The 26328-nt window shown below is 40.6% G+C and overlaps 1 protein-coding gene across 5 annotated transcripts in view; it reads right to left on the bottom strand.

Moving 5' to 3' along the window:
- Window positions 1-276: 276 nt before the first annotated feature.
- TRPC3 (transient receptor potential cation channel subfamily C member 3) overlaps window positions 277-26328 on the bottom strand; it is a 90468-nt gene continuing 64416 nt past the window's right edge. For 4 of the 5 annotated variants that reach the window (XM_062199095.1, XM_062199097.1, XM_062199098.1 and 1 more), the window contains 4 exons: window positions 25118-25327; window positions 21937-22020; window positions 3628-3703; window positions 277-500 (listed from right to left, as the gene is read on the bottom strand). In XM_062199095.1, the coding sequence (XP_062055079.1) occupies window positions 358-500; window positions 3628-3703; window positions 21937-22020; window positions 25118-25327 (513 nt within the window). In that variant the 3' untranslated portion in view covers window positions 277-357. The remainder of the gene's footprint in view (window positions 501-3627; window positions 3704-21936; window positions 22021-25117; window positions 25328-26328) is intronic. The other variant, XM_062199096.1, reaches the window with a different exon arrangement.

Here is a 26328-nt window from a genome sequence, read left to right as displayed (position 1 = left end):
ACACAAAGATGAATAAGACATGGTCCCTGTCCCCAAGGACTTTATAGTCTCTTGGAGGCAAACAGGTAGTGCAAAGAATTACATAATATCTAAAACGAACAAAAATATCAGAAATGTAGGCAATACTGGGCTTTTAAATACAATGATATGGCATTGTTTGCAATGTCAAGGCAGACAATTAAATGCATTTTTATGTGATAAAACAAGAAAATCATTAAGACCTAACTTTTAAAGATTCACATGATAAAGGTAGTTAATGCTAAAACTTTACACCATCATTTTTCAAGTATTTCATACTTAGAAATATTATTGCCAACATTTGTGCTATAGTCAAAGCCATGATTCCAGGTGGGTACATCATTCACATCTCAGCATGCTGGGATTCAGTTTCTCACTGAGTTTATGAATGAGAATGGCTAATTCCTCAGTTGCTTGGCTCTTGTCTTCCAAAAGTTCATAACGCAGGCTGGAGATATCTTGCTTGATTTCTTTCAATTCACCTAGAGTATTTGTATTAAAAATAAACATATTTAGTTGATAATTTGCTCTTTGGATTTAGAAAACAGTGAAATTCATATATATGAATATATTTATTTCATAAAGTCTCCAAGTTAACATTTTCAATTTCTTTCCTTTAAAATATTTTAGATATAGTCCAACTATATTTTTAATAGTAAAATCCAGCACTAAGTATATCCTTTGGCTCTCTCAACTGTTCACACAGCATGATCCTCAGATGACTGCTCTACAACCATGGCATCTCCTTTCTGTCTATAAGGAGTACCCTTGTCTCCTTCAAGCATAAGGTTTGACACCTTCATCGACCTCCCCCCGTTAATAGGCTCAAAGGGAATCCCAGCAAAACTAAACTTCATCAAAAATCAAATCAGTCTATTTTACAGATACTACCCACACAGAGGAAGTAAATATTGAAGGAAGGAAAGGAAAGGAGAAAGATTAGGGGTGTTTATTAGGAAGGCAATAATAACGAATATGGGGTCAAGGAACACATGGTTTGTGAGACACAGAGAATCAGTGCATAAGGAAATAACACACAACAGTGAAAAACTAGGGGGTGTAGATGTGAAGCTCTGGCCATGCACACACTCCATACTCTCAGGAGAGAACAGGCCAGCTTTGCCTATTGAAATACAAATGCGCCCATAATGCAGTCTTGGCAGTATTTTTAGCATAGTTAGATTGCAATTAAAACTAGATTCTCTTGTGAGGGACTGTAATGCAGATAAGCTAATGACCTTGAAAATAAAGTTGGGGCAGGAATTTATCTTAAATCTCAGAAATTATTCTTTAACTCACTGGTACTTTGACTTAGCTTTTCATAGTATAATAGAATGCAAAAAGCATCTTTGAGGATATTTTCCGTATCTTTATGATGCATTAAAGTATAATTTCTTTGTTCTACTATATAGAAAGCAGAACCTTTTTATTTTAAGTAATTGTAAGTATTCTTCAAGAATACACACAAGGGCCAGCATTGTGGTGCAGCAGGTTAGGCCACCACCTGCAATGCCAGCATCCTGTAGGTTCAAGTCCTAGCTGCTTCTCTCTCTCTCTCTTTTTTTTTTTTGGTGGTGGTGGTGGGTGCTCCACTTCTGATCCAGCTCCCTGTTAATGAGCATGGGAAAACAATGGAAGATGGCTTAAGTGCTTGGACTCCTGCCATACATGTGGGAGACCCAGATAGAGTTCCAAGCTCCTGCCTTCAGCCTGGGCCATGGTGGCTATTTGGGGAGTGAACCAGCAAATGGAAGATTTCTTTCTCTCTGTCTCAGTCTCTCTCTCAGTCACTCTGGCTGTCAAATGAATAAATAAATCTTAAGAAGAAAAAAAGCTCATCAACAATTTTACTGCAAAAGTTTAGCCCTTCTCTCGCCAGACAGATATGAAGGCATCTCATTGGAACAGTTTCCATTTTTAGGGCAACATATTGCTCCCAGGTTGATTTCTTTCCAACTCTGGGACTGAACTTTGGCTCTACCCCTCAGTCTTCAATGAAAAAATTTGCGTAGTCCACATAGATGCCCTGCCTCCTATCTGCCTTGAATAATAGGTATGCTTGGATGACGAGCCATGAAGAAGAGTCACTTTCAAAATCAGTTTGAGTATTTGTTTCTGGACACCAAACAGAGGGTCTTCTGGAGACTTTGAATTCTGTTTTTTTTTTTTTTTTTTTTTAATTTTTGACAGGCAGAGTGGACAGTGAAAGACAGAGAGACAGAGATAAAGGTTTTCCTTTACCATTGGTTCACCCTCCTCCAATGGCCGCTGTGCCCAGTGCGCTGCGGCCGGCGCACCAAGCTAATCCAAAGCCAGGAGCCAGGTGCTTCTCCTGGTCTCCCATGCAGGTGCAGGGCCCAAGGACTTGGGCCATCCTCCTCTGCACTCCCAGGCCACAGCAGAGAGCTGGCCTGGAAGAGGGGCAACCGGGACAGAATCCGGCACCCCGACCGGGACTAGAACCCAGTGTGCCGTCGCAGCAAGGCGGAGGTTTAGCCTGTTGAGCCGTGGCACCGGCCAGACTGTGAATTCTGAATCAAGTGTTCTTTTACTTATGTCACTGGAAAGATGTTAACACTAACACAAAGTCACTAAAAACAACTGATTACTACTGACTACCTATATAAGGATTTAAAAGCTCTAAAAACATGGCAACTTTTACATTCTAAGCATCAGCTGGAGAACTCTAAGATAAATTTCCTCTGATCAACATTTTTAATAACTGTTTCTTCAGAATGATGGAATTTTCAAAATGTACCATAATATTCTGCTGTCGGCCAGCACCGTGGCTTAACAGGCTAATCCTCCGCCTTGCGGCGCCGGCACACCGGGTTCTAGTCCCGGTCGGGGCACCGATCCTGTCCCGGTTGCCCCTCTTCCAGGCCAGCTCTCTGCTGTGGCCAGGGAGCGCAGTGGAAGATGGCCCAAGTTCTTGGGCCCTGCACCCCATGGGAGACCAGGATAAGCACCTGGCTCCTGTCATTGGAACGGCGCGGTGCACTGGCCGCAGCGCGCCTACTGCGGCGGCCATTGGAGGGTGAACCAACGGCAAAAAGGAAGACCTTTCTCTCTGTCTCCCTCTACTGTCCACTCTGCCTGTCAAAAATAAAAAAAATATATATATTCTGCTGTCAATCTTAGGAACCCTAATGGTAAACTGAGATTGGGTGTATTTTTTTTAAGAACTTATTTATTTATTTGAAAAGCTGAGTTACACAGAGAGAGGGAGAGACAGAGAGAGATCTTCCACCCTCTGATTCACTCCCCAAATGGCCACAATGGTCAGGGCTGGGCCAAGCCAAAGCCAGGAGCCAGAAGCCAGGAGCTACATCCAGGTCTCCCAAGTAGGGGGCAGGGGCCAAAGTACTTGAGCTATCTTCTGCTGCTTTTACCAGGCCATTAGCAGGGAACTGGATTGGAAGTGGAGCAGCAGGGATTTGAACCAGCACCCATATGGAATGCCAGTATCGCAGGTGGCAGCTTAACCTGGGAGGCCACAATGCTGGCTCCAACCAAAGGATTGAGTTTATAAAGTATGCTTCAATATGATGTTTTCCAAGATCGTTAAGTTCATTACTAAAGATTACTTCTCATCTTGGATATGCTTACCTTCATTAACTTCATCATTTTCTTTGTCTACTTGTGCTTTCAAAACATATCGTTTTATAAGTCTTTTCATTATCTGCTGTTGGGCAAAAAGAAATGGTCATATCACCAATGATACACATAAGGACCCTGAATCTCATCTCCAAAGAACCTTAAATACCTGTAAAGCAAACAACTTAGGGGAGAAGAATTGTATGTCACTATTTACAGGAGAATTACCCAGGATTTAGAACTTAATCTTTTTCACCTGCTGAGACATTGTATAATCCACAAACAGCCTCTTCTCCCCACCCCAGGAATAGAAGCTTGCAAAACAAAGTTAAGCTGGAAAATTTCAACTTACAGTTTCTCTTTCAACTAATGGTTTCTCTTTAAGGCACACTGACCCTACATTATGACCTATGCACACAACCTACCTTATTGTTTTCCATTTAAAAACATATACAAATACAGAGAATTTGGAGATATAAAGAACAAAAGGAATAAAATCATTGATAACTACAAATCTAAAGATATTAACTTATTTTTGTGTATATCTAGTATTTTTAAGTTCTACATAAATATCAATATGATATGTATTTATGTTTTTAGAGTATTATATGTTCTGTTATATTGCATGCTTATCTCCACAGCTTTATATAGAGAGTGACAATTTTTCAATCCAAATAAATGCTCTGACAGGAGGATTATCCAATAGGACAATTATTTATACATATGGAAAAAATTAAATTGGAACCCTTTTCATACCATGAATAAAAAATTAGTTCCACATGCCTTTTAAGTGTGAAAAACAAAGTTTCTGAATCCTTTAAAAGGAAATATAAGGGCATATATTTCAAGGTAAAGCTAGATTTTTTTAAAAAACAAGATAAATTCTAATCATAATAGAAAATACTGATAAATTCAATTTCAATCAAATTTTTAAAATACATACAAGGCAAGCTACAAACTGTGAGAAAATGCTGTAAATAATTATAACTGACAAATAATTTGGATCCAAATATATAAAGAACTTTACTTGAATGAGAAGAGCTGAACCAAATTTTAAAATGGACAAAAGACAGTCATTTCCCTGAAGCAAAAATGTGAATGTTCAATAAGTTTAGGGAACTTTTTTCTTGTGGAAATACAAATTATGACTAAAAGCAGATAAAAATTTGCATCTCATACAGGGAAAATAAATCTGATAATGCCAAGTGTTGGAAAGTATATGAATCAATGAGAATGTTCATACTTCACTGGCATGAGTATAAGTAGATCGATCACTTTGAATTCAATTTGTTATTATCTTTTCAAGTTGAACATATGCAAATCCTTTCTTCAAAAAGTCCATTCTTTGGTATAGAACCTAGAGAAGCTTTGCACACATAAACCCAGAAACATAACAGTGATACTTACAGCAACCCTATTCCAAAGAGCAAAAACTGGAAACAATCTAAGCACACACCAACACAAGAATAGACCAAAAATTGTAGCAGAGCACACAGTGTAATGTCATTGTGTTCATTAACAAAATTAATGAACCACAGCCACAGACACAGTGTGGATGAGCCTTAGATGCACCATGCTGATTGAAAAATTCCAGTTGCGGAAGACTACATGGAGTATGAAACTATTCTTATAAAGCTCAACGACAAATACATCTCTGTGATACATTTTTAGGATTATCTAGTTATGTAATAAACATATTTGAAAAGAATGCCGTAACAAGAAGATAAGAAATCCCCACTTCAGGACAGTGATTTCCTCTTCAGTGAAGGCACAGGGATGGGATAGAGCATAACATGTAAGCAGAAACAAGCGATGAGTAACGTCATCTTTGTCAGGTAACGTGGTGGTCTCATAGGTGTGTATCTGCTCATGCTTCATAGTTTGTTACGTGTACCACACATTCTTGTGCATGTATCCAATATCACATTTAAAATATAATAAAGGAAAGGGGGGAAACGGCCTGAATGAGAAATCAAGTATAGTAAGAACAGAATATATACCTTAGTTTTAAGGAAGTAGAAATTATAACCTTAGTTGTCCCACTAGATGCCAAGGACAAGTAAAATAGAAGAACATAGGATGATTCAAAAATCTGTTTTAGAAAATAACAACAGGAGAGACCCCTATTGAGTAGGAAAAGTGCATTTTACTAGTTAAACCATAAAAGCTATTGAGTTGTGTGGAATCTAGACCTCAAGACAGATTCACAGATGGGTGGCTCTTAAACTGGACTCATTCACTCATTCAGCAAATATTTACTGAGAGCCAATCCCTTGTCAGCGACTGTATTAGCTGCCAGGGACACAGCACTGAATGCAGTCCCTAGACCAGTGAAATTTCTTATCTGCACAGACAATTCATTATGATGGGTAAACACAGCAGAGATCTCATCAAATAAAGTGGACAGTGAAAACAGATTCCTTTAGAAAGAAAATACAAAGCTATGCATATTAGTTAAACCAGTTTGAAAGTCAGTAATATAAATCAGTGGGGGGAAAAAGACTATTCAACAAATAAAGCTCAAACAATGGGCTAACCTTATGGGAAAGTTAAAATTAGATGTCAACCTCACACCATGTACCAAAAAAGAAAGCCAATTGGATTAAATACATTTTAAAGAAAAAGGTCAATATTGAAAATGTAAAAGGACAAGCCATGAGGAGACTGATAAATCTATATTCGGATAAATTTTAAACTTTAATACAATAAAGGATAGCAATGAAATGTAACCTAATGTAAGAGAAATTGCTATGGTTTGAATATCTGTCCCTCCCCCAAACTCAGAAGTTCAGTCCCCAAAGTCTAAAGTTAATGAGACCAAGAGGGTGGAAATTTGACTTAGATTAGATCAGAACTGACTCCTGGTGGCTTTATAAGGAGAGAGGGGGAGTGAGAGAGAGAATACAAGACAGACAGATGCACTCACCTCCCTGTTTCTTGCCATGTGATTTGTTCTGCACTGCCTCAAGACTCTTAGCAAGAAGGCCACTACCAGACGAGGCCCCCAAACCTGGCACCTCCAGAAATGTGAGCTACAATAAGCTTTTTTTCCTTTAGAAAGTACCCTGCCTGTAGTAGTTCTTTTTTTTTTTTAACTTTTATTTAATGAATATAAATTTACAAAGTACAGCTTATGGATTACAATGGCTTCCCCCCCATAACTTCCCTCCCACCCGCAACACTCCCCTTTCCCGCTCCCTCTCCCCTTCCATTCACATCAAGATTCATTTTCAATTCTCTTTATATACAGAAGATCAGTGTAGTATATATTAAGTAAAGATTTCAACAGTTTGCCCCCACATAGCAACACAAAGTGAAAAAATACTGTTGGAGTACTAGTTATAGCATTAAATAACAGTGTACAGGACATTAAAGACAGAGATCCTACATGATATTTTTAAAAAATTAATTAATTTTCTCTGCAATTTCCAATTTAACACCAGGTTTTGTTGTTTTTTTTTTTTTCATTTGCAATTATCTTTATATACAGAAGATTGATTCAGTATATACTAAGTAAAGATTTCATCAGTTTGCACCCACACAGAAACACAAAGTGTAAAAATACTGTTTTAGTACTAGTTATAGCATCACTTCACATTAGACAACACATTAAGGACAGATCCCACATGAGATTAAGTATACAGTGACTCCTGTTGTTGACTTAACAATTTGAAACTCTTGTTTATGGCGTCAGTAATCTCCCTAGGCTCTAGTCATGAGTTGCCAAGGCTATGGAAGCCTTTTGAATTCGCCAACTTTGATCTTATTCCGACAGGGTCATAGTCAAAGTGGAAGTTCTCTCCTCCCTTCAGAGAAAGGTACCTCCTTCTTTGATGGCCCCATTCTTTCCACTGGGATCTCACTCGCAGAGATCTTTCAGTTAGGTCTTCTTTTTTTTGCAGGGTGTCTTGGCTTTCCATGCCTACAATACTCTCATGGGCTCTTCAGCCAGATCCGAATGCCTTAAGGGCTGATTCTGAGGCCAGAGTGCTGTTTGGGACATCTGCCATTCTATGAGTCTGCTGTGTATCCCACTTCCCATGTTGGATTGTTCTCTCCCTTTTTGATTCTATCAGTTAGTATTAGCAGACACTAGTCTTGTTTGTGTGATCCCTTTGACTCTTAGACCTATCAGAGTCATCAATTGTGAACTGAAATTTATCACTTGGACTAGTGAGATGGCATTGGTACATGCCACCTTGATGGGATTGTATTGGAATCCCCTGGCACGTTTCTAACTCCACTATTTGGAGCAAGTCTGATTGAGCATGTCCCAAATTGTACATGTCCTCCCTCTCTTTTTCCCACTCTTATATTTAACAGGGATCACTTTTCAGTTAAAATTTAAACACCTAAGAATAATTATGTGTTAATTACAGAGTACAGATGTACAATGTAATACTTTAGCCTGTAGTAGTTCTTTACAGTGATGGAAATCTAACAAGGATTTTTCCAATCCTTCTGGAATTTCTGATAAGCCCTAACCCAATGACAAAGCATGCTACTTACAGATGGAATAAGATCAAGTTGCCATTAGCAGCTGGGAATGGCCACTTCCCCTCAGGGCTTACTGAGATCATCATACCAGAACTGGGCTGACCGCCCACTTCCTCCCCACCCCAACAAGGAAAAGGACTGAGACTGGAAGGGATCCTGGGCCTTACAGGAAGAGAGGCAATTCCCTCCCCTTGCTCTCCATCCTGGTAATGAAAAGAATAAGAGAATCTAAGGTGGTCACTCATAAAAGATGAGAGTGTTTGAAAGAAAGGAAGCCCTGCATGCTGTACTCAATTGAGTGTCTACTCTGGCAGACTTTCTGGCCTCCTCCTGGCCATTAAATCAGGGAGAAAAAAGAACCAAGAGGGGCTGGCACTGTGGCATAGCGGGTTAAGCTGCTACCTGTGACACCGGCATCCCATATGGGCACCGTTGGAGTCCCAGCTGCTTCACTTCCAATCCAGCTCCCTGCTAACAGCCTGAGAAAAGCAGGAGAGGGTGGCCCAGGTGCTTGAGCCCCTGCTACCCACATGGGAGACTCAGATGGAAGCTCCAGGCTCCCAGCTTCAGTTTGCCCAAGCCTCAGCCCCAGACATTGTGGCCATTTGGGGAGTGAACCAGCTGATGGAAGATCTCTGTCTCTCTGTAACTCTGCCTTTCAAATAAATTAATTTTTAAAAAATAACTAGAGACAAGGGAGGCAGCAATCTAAATTTCCACTGCGCATCTCCATTGGGTTGGTGGGAGGCAGTAATACCCATCAGTGGGAAAGGATCATTGTCTATTCAGCAAATGGGGCTAGAACAAACAGTTATCCTCAAGGAATAAGTTCCAATGAGACCGACACCTCACGTCAGAGTCAGCCACTGAGCCCTCCAAACACATCTCGCCCACGTGGACACAGAGGACATCAAAGTTTGGTCACTGTTAGTGACACACAACTAGGAAAACTCTGCATGCTGTGGCTAACTCAGGTGAAAAGATGCTTGCCCTGTGTTGCCTTCTGCCTGCTCATAAGACAGGAGATGAGCACCAGGAAGGTCTGCACCAGGTTGACCGCAGCTTCCTCACATCTACACCCCAAGAACCACAGAAGACTTCAACAGGGGACAGGTGGGTGAAAGGAGAAGACCTTCAGATTTGATTCGGAGACACGTTTCAAAACAAATACCACTGCCCAGTTTTAAAATGAGAGTTTTCTTTTATTCACTGATAAAAGGTGCACTCCCTAAACGGCAGCAATGATTGGGGCTGGGCTAGGCAAAAGTCAGGAGCAAGGAGCTTCATCCAGCTCTCCCACTTGGGTGCAGAGGCCCAAGCACTTGGGCCATCCTCTGCTGCTTCCCCAGGCACGTCAGCAGAGAGCTGGATGGAAAGTGGAACAGCCAGGACTTGAACTGGTGAAGTGGCAAACTGGTGCCCATATGGAATGTTGGCATTACAGGAGATGGTTTTAACCAGCTGCACCATAGCAACAGGCCCTCTCTAAAACATTTATATAATGTTCTATGGAAAAGACAAAGTCTACACAGGAGCAAGTGTTTTACCTAGCAGTTAAACTGTCTGCGTCCCCTACTGTAGTGCCTGAGTTGCAGTCTCCATTCCAACTTCTTGCTAATTCTAACCCTGGGAGGCAGTGGCTCAAATAGATGTGTTCCTGCCACTCACTTGGGAGACCTAGATTGAGTTCCCAGCTTCAGCCTGACCACTTCAGCCTGACCTCTCCACTTCCCACACTGTTGCAGGCCTTTGAAGAGTGAAGCAGTGGATAACAGCTCTCTCTGTCTGCCTCTCAAATAAGTAAAAATATAGAAAAGAAAAAGTCTATGTGAACTTATATTTACTGCCAGAAGCAAAGATGATACAAATATATAATATTTTTGAAATGTATGTAGAGTTTAGGTTCCCTACAAACACTCTGAACAAAGCTACATACTAAGTCCCCTCACTGAAGAGAAAATATTCACTTTCATTTCGTCTTTAACTTATAGGGAAAATTATGGTCACATTAAAATTTTCCCTTTTAAACTTTGGCATGTTGTAGGCTTGCCATGTCGCCATAAAATTTTTTCACCTTAGCCGGCGCCGTGGCTTAACAGGCTAATCCTCCACCTTGCGGCGCCAGCACACCAGGTTCTAGTCCCGGTTGGGGCACTGGATTCTATCCCGGTTGCCCCTCTTCCAGTCCAGCTCTCTGCTGTGACCTGGGAAGGCAGTGGAGGATGGCCCAAGTCCTTGGGCCCTGCACCCGCATGGGAGACCAGGAGAAGCACCTGGCTCCTGGCTTCGGATCAGCGAGATGCGCCAGCCGCAGCGGCCATTGGAGGGTGAACCAACGGCAAAAAGGAAGACCTTTCTCTCTGTCTCTCTCACTATCCACTCTGCCTGTCAAAAAGAAATTTTTTTTTTCACCTTAATATTTACAGTTAAAATATACTTATTCACCACTGCTCTAAGGTGAAGCTTCTGTAAAAGGCATGAAGATACTTGATATTGGACTGAAACCATTTTCCCCAGAGATGACACCAACTAGTTAATAATCTATCCTTTTGTTCATGTTGGAAAAATAATTCATGTGAATTGCAAAATGACCTTCAGCTCAGAGAAGGGAGCATAGATTAGCAATTTACATTCAATCAGGAAGCTTTGGCAAAGACAATCTCCTTAAGGTCTCCTTCCCCTATTGCAATAGCTCCTGAATAAAATCTATTTTTACCATTTTATTGTCCAGCTCTTTCTTTAACATATTTAAGAACATGAGCGGCAAGTACAAATTGCCTGGATTTGAATTGTGACTTAATCATTTAGAAGCTGTGGAATCTTGCTGCCTTAACCTATAATGGAAATACTGGAATGAATCTTGTAAAAGAGATAGTACATGTAAATTACTCAGTTAACATAACTATTATTCTATGTTTAACATCTAGGCCTCTGTAAAGCAAACCTTTTTTCAAATGTTAACTTACTTATTTTCAACTACTTGAAAAACAGAGTGACAGAGAGAGACAGAGAGAGAAAGAGGTGAGAGAGATGTTTTCCATCCACCGATTCACACCCACACAGCTAGGGTGGGGCCAAGCCAAAGACAGGAGCCGGGAACTCCATGGGATCTTCCCTGTAGGTGGCAGGGGGCCGAGCACTTGAGCCATAATCTGCTGCCTCCAGGAAGCATTAGCAGGAACCTGGATTGGAAGCAGCCATCGCTCTGATCTGGGAGGAAAGTGTCACAAGATGCACAATGCTTCCCCTCCCCCAAGCAAATCTTGATTCACTCACCTTAATAACAATACTGTAAGCAAGGACCATGAAAGTTAGAGTAGTCAAAAGTACAACTGTAAACATTATGTTTACCTAAATTTCTCTCTTCAAAGCCAGTTCCAAAAATTAAACTGACCCATAACAGCTTCATCTTTTTTTCTCTCTCAGCCACCTTGCTTAATACCACAATAGAAGTCTATTCCACATTCTACAAACCTCCAGGAATAGGCTAGATTTGATGAGGCTGTGAGTCACTCTTTAAAGAGTAAATGATAGATTTTGTTTCTGTCCAGGGTATGGAAGCCTAGAGAGAAAGTCCAAAACTAACTGAGTGGCACCGTAACAGCAGAACCATTATAAACCGTCAATAACAGGAGCCAAGCCACCTTTCAAATACAACAGAGCCCAAATCACAGGGCAGGTAACCTGGGTATGCACAGGGGAGGAAGCCTTTAGCCTTAAGGAACATCTCGGAACCAGTATTTCCTTCCCACATAAGCAGGCAGCATGACCGGAACCTGAACGCCAGAAACCTTTCGGGATTAAGGGCTCATTTGACCTGGAAGATACTGTGCAGAGCTCCATCTCACTTATGCCTTACCATAAATGGCCTGGTTCAAAACCCTCCACCCCCAATTAAAGATTGCCTAGCCAGTGCTTCCGAATACCTGCTTGTCTTCCCCATACCACCCGCCCCGCCCCGAGAACCGGGAGACTGATTTGAGCCCAATTCCAGCCTCTTTGCTAGCTGACCCCACCAAAAAGCCATTCTTTGTTCAAAAGCTGGTGCCGCAGTATTGGCTTCTATGCATATCAGACCTTGCTCCACAGCAGTAGCCAGGTGAAGACACCAGGTAGTAGTTACACAAAACATTTCTTCTTGCAAGCAAAACTCAAGTTGACTTTTAAACTGGGAGAAAGAATTAAGATAAAAGTGGTTGGAGATTTTCCTGCCCAGAGGAGTCAAAGCTTTTCTTTTTACTTATGCAGTTCAACTAGCAATTACTAAGTACTCTATCATGTACTTTCCTATCCATTCTCTCATTTAATTCTACATGTCATCAGTAGATTTTGTGATATGAATTTGAGAAACCTAAAAAGTGCTAATCAAAGTAATTTGGACAAAGAACTCAGAAGTACAGAGTAAAGTTTTAACAGGGAAGGGACCTTTAGAGTCATCATTTTTTCATATTTTCATTATTAGACTCCTGACAGATCACCTTACACAATCCTTGTATAAACATCTGTGATTCAGAGTCTGGTACTTTTTCCAAACAGCTATTTAATCCATTTTTGGGCAACTGTAGCTGTTAGCAAACAATCCCTGTGTACTGGGAACAAATCTGCTTTACTGTACCTTCTAGCCAAGGTCCAAGTTCTGTTCTTCGGAACAAGAAAATATATTTGCTGTTGCTACCACTTGATTGACTTTCAAATATTTCCTTTTTTGGGTTCCATACCATTTCATTTAACTGTAGTTAGACTTATTTACATTTCATATAGAGGCATATCTACACTACAAAGTCTTATTACAGTGCTGCGTGAATGTTGGCCTACATTTTTCTTTCCTTTCCTTCTTCCTCACCTCAACATTGCTCTTTTACTCCAGTGGAGAGCTTTTTGAAGTCATGGACTGCATCTTAAAGCCTAACACCATGCACAATAAGGCTTATCCTAAACGTGCCAGGAAGCTCATTGTGACTGAAGCTCCATATGACTGCTTTATTTTGTCCACTTTGACAGAGAAAGGACATAAGCCTCAGCCATTCTAGCTGCTGGTCTGAAAGCAGATACATCCCATCCCACCTCACTCCCAGGACTCCTTTGCCCCCGCATTCTTTCTCAAAGCAGCTCAATCCCACACCCTGCATTGTTCCCTACCCCACCCTCTGCATTCTTTTCCAGCCAACTGGCCCTGGCAGAGAGGAAGGCCCATAGAGTTTTGAGAAAAAACCTGTACAAACCAGCTCAGCTCCACCCACCGTCTTCCCCTCTGGACCCTTAGTCTACCTTAGTCTACCGGATCTATATAAGATCCAGCCTGCCTCGTGCTCGCTCTGTGTGCATGCCAGCAGTTGGTCACCTCTGTGAACTTAACTGCCCTTGAAATAAATCTGCTTTGCCTGTGAGTTCATATCCTTTCGCCTCTCTGTTCTGCCTCTCTTTCCTTACACCCTTTAGAGACAGACTGCATGTGTTTCCAGTAAAGCCAGGCCAGCAGTGATCCCCTTCTCTTACGGCTTGTCCCAGAGAGTACCACCTGGGCCAAAGATGGCCCAGCACTACCTGGGCTTAAGGTATTCCCCAACCAAGGCTGGTTGTTAAAGCAGAGCTGCCGCAAGAGGAACCACAGTAAGACAGAGCCTAGTTCTCAATACACCTTAACACATCTGTCTGCTTTCAACTTGAAATAATGAAAGTAGCACAGGTACTCAAGAAAACATCACTAAAATTGGCAAAAATTCAATCATAATCATCCTTCCAAGTCCGTATATTGTCAAGAAAAGTCATCCCCAGTTTTTAAAAAGGATTTTTACACACATAAAAGATTTTAGTGTGCTATTAATAATTAATTTTAATATAAATCCTGCCATTGATCAAAGCATTTTTGAAACTTTGTTGCCCCTAGAGGCACATTCTAACTTCTGTCTCTAAAGAAATATTTTGTAGAGGAAACACTCATTTGCATATAAAACACGTAAAGTGATGACCCTATTGGTGAAGGCCATGTGTTTTTTGAAGGTGAATGTGATTATTTTTGAAAAAATGCAAAATCATTGCACTGGTCTTATTAATATGAATAATTAACTGAATTTAGTAACCAGAAAATAATGAAATATTTTTGTTTGCTTAAAATTACAGAAGTATTTTTAGGTGTGCCATTTAATTCAACTTATGTAAACTTTTTTCTTTTAGTTTTTATTTATTTATTTATTTGAAAGGTAGAGAGAGAGGCAGAGATGGAAAGAGATTGTCCACCCGTTGGTTTACTCCCGAAATACCCTTGATAGCTGGGACTGGCCCTGGCTAAAGACAGGATCTGTAAACAATGCAGCTCTCCTAAGCCGGTGGCAGGAACCTAACTACTTAAGTCATTGTCTGCTGCCTCCCAGAGCACACATTAGTAGGAAGCTAAAACTGGAAGCACAGGCATCCCAAGTGTCATCTTAGCCACCGAGCCACATGCCCACCCTTATAACAGTGATTATTTAATGATGTTCTAAAAACACTCTGAGTTGTGATAGCACCACTAGAATTAGTGAATTCCAGGTGTTACCCTTTTGAGGGAAAAATTCCCATTCAGCAGACTTAGTCCTAGAATATTTTAAAGGTAAGTCTTATCTATGGTAATCACAGTTCATGAAACAAAAGTCCATAAAAATGAAACAACTGCTGCTATTACTCATGGATTGCATTTTTTTAAGATTTAAGAGGATTATTTATTAATTTTCATTTTATCTCAAAGACAGAGACACACAGAAACAGACAAAAATTTTCACCTCCTGGTTCATTCCCCAAATGGCCTGCAAAAGCCAGGGATGAGCCAGGTCAAAGCCAGGAGCCAAGAACTCCATTCAGGTATCCCAGTGAGTAGCAGGGACCCTAATATCTAAGCCATCGCTGCTGCCTTCCAGGGAGCACCTAAGCAGGAAGTTGGCCTAGGAAATGGAGCTGGGGCCCAAACCCAGGTACCATGGTAGGGGATGAGGGCATTCCAAGTGGCATCTTAACCACCAGACTAAATGCCCACCCACTCCCAGAGCTGTTTTTTTTTTTAATCCCCAAATCACATGTCAAAATCCTAAATGCCAATATGAAGGGATTAGGAGGTGATACGATCATGAGGGTAGAGCCTTCATGAATGGGATTAGTATTTTAATAAGGGACCCCCATAGCTTTCTTGCCCCTACCCCACTTTTTTGTTTTGTTTTGGTTTTGGTTTTTGCCACAGAAACACTCAGTGAGAGATGGCTATCCATGAACCAAGGAGCAGGTACCCACCAGACGCTAAGTCTGCTGGCAGCTTGATCTTGACTTCCAGCCTCAGAACTATGAAAAGTAACAAAATACCTCCAGAACCATGAGAAAGCTAACAAACACACTGTTAAAGAGCAGATGAAAACATATACTATGGTTTGAACAAGATCTGGCTTCTAGATACATGGGATTGTTCAACCCCAAAGTCATAAGTTAATGGTACAAAGTGGGTGGAAACCCAATTATGGTGACTGGGGTTGGGGTCTTATACAAAGATTGTCATTGGGGGTATGCCATCAGAAACCTGAGTCAGGTTTCACCACTCTCTCTGCTTCCTGGCTCACCATGCAATCGTTCATCCTCATATGCTCCCATGTTGCCATCTTCTGGTCTCACCAGATGGCCCAACCTATAGGGCCCACCCAATCTTGGATTGTTTACTTCTGAAACCCTGAGCAAAAAACAAACCTTCCCGAGTAGTTTCACTGAGGAACTTTGTTATGGTTCTGAAAGGCTGAGCAAGTCAACATAAAACCATTATTTAAACCATAATACCATCTTTAACATATGAAGCAAAATAATGTCTTTGAAGTAAGACCACAAAGAGGTCAAAGAGAACAGGGCGTTAAGGCAAAGTGGCTTAAGCCACCAACCTGGGATACCTGCATCCCACATGGGAGTGCCTGGGATCTAGTCTTGCTTTTGCTTTCCATCCAGCTCCCTGGTAATACACTTGGGAACAGCAGATGATGACCCAAGTACTTGGATTCCTTCTACCCACACGGAAGACTTGGACGGATTTCTGGGTTCCTGACTTCAGCCTGGCCCAGCTCTGGCTGTTGGCAGGCATTTGGGGAGAGAACTAGCAGATGAAAGATCACTTTCTGTCTCTCAAATAAATAAAAATGAACAAATACAAATTTTTAAAAAAGAGATCAAGGAAAACATGGTGAGCAAAAAAAAAAAAAAAAGAGGAAAGAGTTATATAAGCTGGCATATTTCAAGAAAAGAAGAGGGAAAAAAAATCAAAGAAATAAAAAGCAAATTAGAAGTAGCACAAATGAAGATAGAAATAAAATACAGTCTGAGAAAAAAAGAGTAAAAGTGGAATGGATGAAAAATTCAAAGGGAACAATGACAAAATGGTAGTTTTGGGAGACACCAAAGAAAATTCAGCAGGCACCCAGCTGGTGTCTTTGAGGAAGAGACCAAGAATAATGGATCAGAAAAAATATTTCAAGATAAAAATGTTCAGAAACAAGTGACAATTAAATGTACAGATTAAAAGGCCATGTTGTGTGCCAGGAAAAATTAATGCAGTTCCACCTACAGAGCAATCACTTGCAAGTTACTGAATTTAAAAGATAAAGAAAATCTAGGGTGGTCAAATTAAAACCTCAGGTCAATTATATGAGGAAAACAGACTGAACTCAAACCCTACCATTCCATTCCAGCTAGACAGCTTAGTACTGTCTGCAAACATGTTTTTAGAATAAAGTGTCACTATGGATTTCATAGCTATTATGTTTACATAATATGCAGAACACAGAAACTAGTTCAGAAATATCTTCAAGAACAAAGGTCCAGTGAACTCTTCTTGAAGAACCACAAGAAGACAAACTTTTTTTTTTTTTTTTTTTTGACAGGTAGACAGTGAGAAAGAGAGACAGAGAGAAAGGTCTTCTTTCTGTTGGTTTACTCCCCAAATGGCTGCTACAGCTGGCGCTGCGCCAATCCGAAGCCAGGAGCCAGGTGCTTCTTCCTAGTCTCCCATGCGGGTGCAGGGGCCCAAGCACTTGGGCCATCCTCCACTGCCCTCCCAGGCCACAGCAGAGAGCTGGACTGGAATAGGAGCAACCAGGACTAGAACCCGGTTCCCATATGGGATGTCAGCACCACAGGCAGAGGATTAACCAAGTGAGCCATGGCGCTGGCCCCAGAAGACAAACTTAAACTCACAAAGAGATTAGTGGAAAATTATGGCAAAAAGACTGGCGGTGAGTACTGATTCTGTTTAACTGTGGGACTTAAACTAAAACAAATGTGAGTTATAATCCTAACAACGTGGTCAAGGGGATCAGAATACGCCATCATAAAATATGCCACTTCGGCATAAAGATTATTTTGACCTTAGGGCAACTGAGAAGCAGCAAACACAGAAAGAATTCTTTGCCTTCCCCAACTCCCTAAAAGTGGAACACAAATTTCCCTCTATGAAGGCCTTCTCCCTTCCTCTCTCACACCAGGTGGAGGAAAACAACCCAGTAAAAACTGGGGAAGAAAGCTGGTACCATGATGGGTCTGCACTTACTAAGATAATTCTTACCTTCCATTCATTTCTCCCATATATTTACCTTCCCACAATTTATTGCTCTTAGGGACCCCAATTCATTTTCCTTTGTCCTCTTCCTTCTCCCCAACTTTATCTCCCTCTGTTAGGACTGTGTACAGGCCCCAAATTATAATCATCACTGAGTTCTCCCAAACATATGTTCTTTTGCATACACAGGCTCTGCTCTTTCCCTCCTGTTACATTCTTTCTTGTCATTTTTTTAAAGATTATTTAAAATGCAGAGTAACCGAGAGAAAAGGCAAAACAGAGACAGCCCCTCTTTTGTTATTTTAATTCGCAAGTCCCAGGTACTAAACTAAGAGTAGAATAAGATGTTTTTTCCTCCTTCCTTAAAGTTTCAATGATTTAACTAGCAGGACCTGAGACAGGAAGGGGAACAATGGTGAATGATAAAATAAGCACTTTGAGTTTCTAATAGTTTAGAGCAGGAGGGTCAGAAGATAAAACTGGGAACAAACAATTCAAGTTAGAAAGATATAACTATACTTAAGGCATGAATATAAGCACCACAAAAACTGTTAAACTCTTTACTTAGTATAGAGTTGATCTTCTGTATATAAAGATAATTAAAAATGAATCTTAATGAAGAATGGGATGGGAGAGGGAGTAGGAGGTGTAGGAGGTGGAACGGTTTGGGGGTGGGAGGGTGGGTACGGGACGGGGGAGAACCAAAAATATATTCCAAAAGCTATACCTATGAAATTTATATTTATTAACTAAAAGCTTGCTTTAAAAAAAAGGATAAGCACCAAGACAAGTAATACAATCTACTTTAGCAGAGACCAACATTTCTCTTCCCCAGTTTTTTGGTCTGGCATATGGATAACTGAAATTAGAATTTTTTTCCCAGACTCCATGCAACTTTGGAGAAGATCATTTTTAATTAATTAATTAATTAACTTTATTTATTTGTATGCCTTTCATAATTACAACTTTAGGAACATAGTAATTCTTCCCACTATTCTCGCCCTCCCACCCACATTCCCACCCCTCTTTCTCCTCCCTCTCCTATTCCCAGTCTTATTTTTTTTTTTTTACTATGATCCATTTTCAATTAACTTTATACACCAAAGATTAACTCTATTCTAGGTAAAGAGTTCAACACAGCCCAGAAAAGCCATAGTCTCAGGAGTTTAAGTGGGTTATGAGACAATGTCACGCTGAACCACCCTCATGAGAGTAATACAGAAAAGGCCTAGGTCTTTTTTTTTTTTTTTTTTTTGGACAGGCAGAGTGGATAGTGAGAGAGAGAGAGAGAGACAGAGAGAAAGGTCTTCCTTTTTGCCATTGGTTCACCCTCCAATGGCAGCTGCGGCCGGCACATCTCGCTGATCCGAAGCCAGGAGCCAGGTACTTCTGGTCTCCCATGGGGGTGCAGGGCCCAAGCACTTGGGCTATCCTCCACTGCCTTCCTGGGCCATAGCAGAGAGCTGGCCTGGAAGAGGGGCAACCGGGATAGAATCCGGCACCCCAACTGGGACTAGAACCCGGTGTGCCGGCGCCGCAAGGCGGAGGATTAGCCTGTTAAGCCACGGCGCCGGCCAAAAAAGGTCTAGGTCTTTGACATCAGTCAGTACCATACTAGGAGCTCTGGAATGACCACCTCCTATCTTTGTAACATGAGACAGAAATCAGTTTGTTTCCCTTTAGCTATTTAGTGGTTTTGTGTGTGTTACACCAAATTAATCCTAATTAATATGAACAATACAAAGACTACTTTAAAATGAAATGAGTAGACAAAAGAGGACCTGAACAAATGGAAGGGTATCCTGTTCTTAAAAAGGGAAACAGAACATCATAAAGATACCAATTCTGAGTAAATTAACAGTCATAATAAAAATACCCAAACAGTGCATTTTGTAAACTAGACAAGCTGATTCTAAAATTGACATAGATAAAAACAGAAGCCAGAAAAATTCTGTAAAACAGGCATCCTGAAGTAAGGAGGTGTGTATGTATGTGTGTGTTTGTGTGTTTTTGTTCGTTTCTTTGTTTGATTTTGTTTTAAACTATAATCATCAAAATAATATGGTTCTACAGGATAAATAGATTGATCAGTGGAACAGAACAGAAAGCTTAGAAGTAAACTACATACAGGAATTTATTAAGTGATAAAGATGATATTTCAAAACAATGGAAAAAGTAAATTATTCAACATAGCTAACTGTATAATCATCTGGAAGAAAAGATAAAATTTTCCCATGTTACTTTAAGCTATCTTCTGTATGGATCAGAGGAGGATGGCCTAAGTCCTTGGGTCCCTTCACCCACATGGGAGACCCAGATGAAGTTTCTGGGTCCTGGCTTTGGCTTGACCCAGCCCAAGCAGCTGCAGCCATTTGGGGATGAACCAGAGGATGAAGATCTCCCTGTTTCTCCTTCTCTCTCTGTAACTCTGCCTTTCAAACAAATACATAACAATCCTTTTTTAAAAAAGTTGATTACACAAAAATAAAAAGCTCTGGGTGGGAACAAACCACTCAAAATATAAAAAAAAGATGTATAAGAAATTGATGAAAAAATTCTCAATTCATATCACAGTAGATGAATGATTCATCTTAATTGGTAAAAAACAGCCATCAGTAAAAGCAAACATACAAGTATATTAGGCCATAAGAATATAGAATATTAAAAAGAAGGTCAAGTTTATCCATGATTTAAAAAAAGAAACAAAAACACAAGGTCGGTGCTGTGGCATCCCACATGGGCGCGGGTTCAAGTCCTGGCTGCTCCACTTCCGATCCAGCTCTCTGCTATGGCCTGGGAAAGCAGTAAAAGATGGCTCAAGTCCTTGGGCCCCTGCACCCACGTGGGAGACTCAGAAGAAGTTCCTGGCTATTGGCTTCAGCCTGGCCCAGCCCTGGTCATAGGTGCCATTTGGGGAGTGAACTAGTGGATGGAAGATCTCTCTTTGTATCTCTTTCAAATGAATAAATAAATCTTAAAAAAAAAAAAAAGTAAAGCTTTATCCAGATGCAAGGAAAAAACTCCTTAACATCCCCGCACTTTCTGTCCATATGATTATGGCAGTCAAGCCCAAACAGAGGAACACAGGGGAAAAAAACATGGAGGGAGTTGTTTGCAACTTAGAAATAACCTTGTAAACAGTGAACAGCCTAAAATTTGAGATTACTTAAGAGGCACTGGAAAATATTCTACACCACGCTCACCTGGTTGAGGACACCTTTAGAAGTTTATAGAATAGAAACAAAGCCAGTCAGTAACTATTCAAGACCAAACAGACAAATAAATAAAACTAATGGTTGCGCTTTGAAAATAAATGTGTTGAACAATTTTAGAGCATTTCCCACTTCCAAGAAAATTGTATAAAGAAGACTATATCTATCAATTGACATCACCATACATTATAAATTCTTTGATCTTCATTCTTGTGACCTAATATACATTAGAAATCTAAAGATCTGATGATCAAAAATGATCAACCAGGTAATAAAGGACTATAACTTCGAGTTGGAGAATAGTATGTCACACTCAATAACAAAGTGCACAAGATATTTTAATGTTGTACTGATGACACAGTATAGTCAGATAATCATTTCAAATATGGATCAACTGAAAGAAAAACATGGAGAAAGGTTTCAAACTGTCACAGCATTATTTGTTCTAATCTACTGCTTTCTCCAAAGTACATGAAACACTTTTTTGGAAATTGTACCAACAGTTTGCTTTCAATATTGCAAAAGAAACTCTTCTCCCTCAGCTTTGAAAAAAAAAAAAAACCTGAAGGACTTGGACTCTGATTTCTTTTTCTTTTTTAAAGATTTATTTATTTATTTGAAAGGCAGAGTTACAGAGAGGCAGAGGCAGAGAGAGACAGAGAAGTCTTCTATACACTGGTTCTCTCCCCAATGGCTGCAGCTGGGCTGATCCGGTCTCTCACATGGGTGCAGGGGCCCAAGGACTTGGGCCATCTTCTACTGCTTTTCCAGGCCAAGGCAGAGAGCCGGATTGGAAGAGGAGCAGCCAGGACTCAAACCAGTGCCCATATGGGATGCCGGCATTGCAGGCAGTGGCTTTACCCACTGTGCCACAGTGCCAGTCTTGGACTCTGATTTCTAAAGTCTCCTGCAACTAACATACTATTTTCTCTGTTCCGTAGTATCCTTGTAGTACATTTGAATGATACAATTTTACTTACTATGCATATACACATACACACAAAGACATATATGGAATCTCATACAGAGAAAAAGGTATGTCTAATGAATGCTTACCTGATAACGTGTTGGCTGGTTGAGAATGCTGTTAAAACTGTGTGATTCAAAAACTCTTGAGTTAGACTGAGTGAAGAGGTTTAACTAGGAAAGAATACAATTAACCTAGTAAATTAGAATACATTTATTTGGAATAAAAAAATATAATCTATTTTATTTGCCTTGATAACATTTCTGGAGTCAACATTTCCAAGAAACATTTTGTGGAAGTTGGGTTTCATAAGTGAGTTAATGTATTTTTGAAGGTAAAAATTAATGTGAGCAACATTCCCTCATTCATCAAAATGTTGGCAAGATGCACTGTAACAGAACTGTTTAATTGAAAGCGTATTTTAAAATGTTGGTTCATACTAGACATAATTTTCTCTGAGGGCCTTGTATACTTTATAAAAATGTGCTCATGGCATTTAGAAGGCAAAGTTCCATAGAGGCATTAAGGTAGCTCCTGAGGCCAAGAGCTTCCCTTAAATGTGAACAGACACATATTACAATTCAGATGATATTATTTAGTGTTTTGCAGCCTTAAAATGTTAGCCAAAATAACACATCTTCCCAAGCATCTTGGCCTTATATTGAGTCAAGTTCACAGCTTTAAGGGTGAGAATTAGGCTAAGGAAATTTCATTTCGGTTTTTACTTTCTTTTTCTTATTAATGGTTTAGCATTTAAATGGGCAGGAATGTAAAGCAAGAGAAGCCCACAGGTATTGGCTATGCTTCAAGTAGATGTACGAGTAAGACCTGCCTCTTATCCGAGGGCAAGCTGCCATCTGCAAGGTGTTACTCCAAGGCAGGAGCCCACACCCCAAAAGGTGTATTCACTCCGCCACCTGACTCCCACCATTATAATTCAGGAAGGTATGGGATGCTAGGGAGGAAGAGTGGCACTGGTAGGCAAGGACCCTCCTAATTTTGCTCTTGTACTCCAAAACCCTGGCTAACTGAGGAAATTCTCCCATTTGCCACTGGAGGTCAGTGCTGGCTGCTGACTCCCCAGTTAGCAGTATAGGTTAGCAGGGAAGATTTCTTGAGGCTCCTTTCTCTTTTCTAAAAAAGAAAAACAGAAAAAAATGTAATTTCTCCAAATTTTCACTAAATTCAGTCTACATAGAGTGAATATGAATAACATTAAAAAAGACTTAAATAGCTCTATGTACAATTTCATTTAAAAAAATCAAATGGCAATTTTTAACCAGGACCCAAGGAGCACACTCCTGAGAGGCCCATGCTCAACTTTCCTATTGTTAGTATCATCTCTGAGAAATGCTATTCCTCCTGGTCAAGGGGGTGACACAAGCACCAGGGGGCACCCAACATGGAACACCTCTAACAGAATCTCCCTTGTGCTCCAGCAAGTAAGCTGTGTTCCCTGTAGAGGGCGCTAGGTAGCCACAAACCACCTGGATGTGCTCATCCCAGCTGGAGTTTTAGTGTCTCCTACCTAATGTCCCCTTCTACCTCTGTTCCCTGCAGGAAGAAAATTCTGGGTGTATTCCATGAAGTGCAAGAGCTGAAAGCCCCCACACTGGAGAAGCTTCCTTTTTAATACTAAAGCCTCAGTTAACAAATCCAAGAACAGAACCATTTCTGGAAAAAAAAAAAAAAAAGAAGAAAAGAAAAATTAATTTCCCATTAGCAGGAGCTGCCCAGCCTGGTCCCTTAAAGAGGCTAGGTACCTGGTTGGGAGGAAAGGGGCAGGAACCAAGCCTAGACTAAGTCAGCTGAACAGGCAGCTAAGTTCCATAGAGACAGCTGGGAATCTGAGGTCAGAGCTTGACTTCTACACCCACCCGAACACCCCAAATAAATGAGTTCTTTAAATGGCTTCAGTTGCTTTACCTATAAAATGGGAAGAATGGTCATACCTACCTCACAGTGTTGCATGAGGTTCAAATGAACAGCAAAGCACTTTGTAAACTGTGAATAAGGAAGGGTACTGATATTTGTTGAGGCTGGAACTTTGACATCTCATATAATCCTCACAATAACCTGCAAAGTTTTCTTTTTTAGCCCAATTAAAGCTCAGAGTGGTGAATGATTTACCTGCAATACTTGCTTTTGAGTTTTATGAAGCAGAGTTCAAATCCAGGTCTAACGCAAAGACTCTTCCTTACATTATATTGCTTCTCACTGTATACATATTTTAAATCACGGGATGTTACAGCCAGTCACTGCCTTGTAACTGAATAGCATTAAGGGCCCACATGCAGGTCAAATACTTTTAAAAAAGATTTGAAAGTTCACTTTCATAAAGGATAAATGTCCAGGGTTATCACAAATATTAGAAGCTTTTATATGTATACATATACATATATATATATATATATATAAAAGTGAGAAATTATATTGAACTCAGCCCTTTCCCCCAGCTTCAACCAAGAAAAAAACATCCACCTGTGCTCAGGAGATCCTGTATTTTATGGAGATAACACTGATGTTTTGTGGGCTCCTAGGGTATTGCAGCTACAGACCATTTCCTCAAGTTTAGGCAAAAACCATTTGTTCCTGCCTGCCTGCCTTGTACCTTAAGATTTTAGGTTTACCTGTAACTTAGGCTTTTCTGCCAATTCTATCTCTGAAAATTAACTGCATGGAATTAGAGTGCCATGCTAAAACTTATTTTCTTAAACTTCTTTGTTAAACTATGATTCAACTTGGACAACTCAAGGGCAAACTATTGAGCTAAAAAGGAGGTACTTATGATTACTTAAAAATGCTCTTGGGCTTGTATCTATTCTATGATACTAAAGCAAAAAATATTACTTAGCACAGCAAAGGAGCTCTAAAAAAAAAAAAAAAAAAAGGAACATGGTGGTGGTGGACACATATACCAAGAGGAAATCTAAGGTTAAAGCAATTTAACCTCAGAATAACAGTTGAGAAGCATGGAACACACAAAGATGAAGTGTTTACTAATGATAATTTTTTGTTTACTTTTAACACGTTAAAAGAGTTTTTTTTTTTTTTCAACCAGGTACTTTACAAGAAGTTCTGACCAGGAGCTGGGCATAGACTAAGTGACTTCTTGAAACATTATGCAGTTATCAAGTATTAGTCTATGAATGGATGGTTACTTTCAGCATCTTCTAGGTTCACACATAAAAATTATTGAACAAAATCTAAAAACAAGGAGAAAGAGATAAAATATCTATTTTGACGTCTTGGTAAGTTTCTGATACCTACCCTGGATTTGGAGTTACCGATTCCCATTTCTAGATCCTTCTGTAGCCTTCTCCTTCTGCATTTAGAAAAGTTAATGATTCGCATGATGAAATAAACAAATGATTTTGGACTAGGAACTAGACTGAAAGGTGGAGGTAATGTTTTCCCATCATCAAAATAAGACAACCAAAGTTTTGAACGGGCAAACTTCCATTCTACGTCACTGTCATCCTAAATCACAAAAAGAGAAAAGATGTAACTATTTTAAATTAAAAATTAAATTTTCCAGTAACTTATAACATACATTATTACAATATATCTAAATTTGTTTTTGAAATAGGTGATTCTGTACCCACTGAAATTTGACCAGATTTTCCTGTCCCCCATCCAAAAACAAAGCAAAAAGACAAGAAAAATTCATGGCCAAGAAAGGATGGAGAGGTTTATTCCCCACTCATCCCCAACTCTGACAATTCTGTGTATTCAGTTATGGTTCCACACTCCACCCACCCTCCCTCCTCCCAGGACCCATCCCAGTCAGGCTGCACACTCCACCCACCCTCCCTCCTCCCAGGACCCATCCAAATCAGGTTGCACACTCCACCCACCCTCTCTCCTCCCAGGACCCATCCCAGTCAGGTTGCAGATACAGTGTAGGGCACATCAAGGGCAAAGGAAAGAAAGATGAATGGCTTTTTGAAGTTTATGTGTCTGCCATGTATCTTCAAATTGTCACATGAATCCCTCGGTAGCCTGGAGCTGTCCCATATCTCCTTCCATTCTTAGTGTAGCTGTGTGGTTATGGGCATTAATCCTCCGCCTTGTGGCGCCGGCACACCGGGTTCTAGTCCCGGTCGGGACACCGGATTCTGTCCCGGTTGCCCCTCTTCTAGGCCAGCTCTCTGCTGTGGCCAGGGAGTGCAGTGGAGGATGGCCCAAGTGCTTGGGTCCTGCACCCCATGGGAGACCAGGATAAGCCCCTGGCTCCTGCCATCGGATCAGCGCGTTGCGCCAGCCGCAGCGCGCCAACCGCGGCGGCCATTGGAGGGTGAACCAACGGCAAAAGGAAGACCTTTCTCTCTGTCTCTCTCTCTCACTGTCCACTCTGCCTGTCAAAAAAAAAAAAAAAAAAAACAATAGGAGAAATTTGGGGGGGTGGTCTCCAAGTGGAAGAAGCTGGCTCACTCAGGTCACACAGCCCAGACTGCCATTACCACCCCTAGCAGCCTTCA

Source organism: Lepus europaeus, chromosome 8 (assembly GCF_033115175.1).
Source record: "Lepus europaeus isolate LE1 chromosome 8, mLepTim1.pri, whole genome shotgun sequence".
Taxonomy (NCBI): Eukaryota; Metazoa; Chordata; class Mammalia; order Lagomorpha; family Leporidae; genus Lepus; species Lepus europaeus.
The sequence above is the reverse complement of the archived record's forward strand: the minus strand, read 5'-3'. Positions and strand labels throughout refer to the sequence as shown.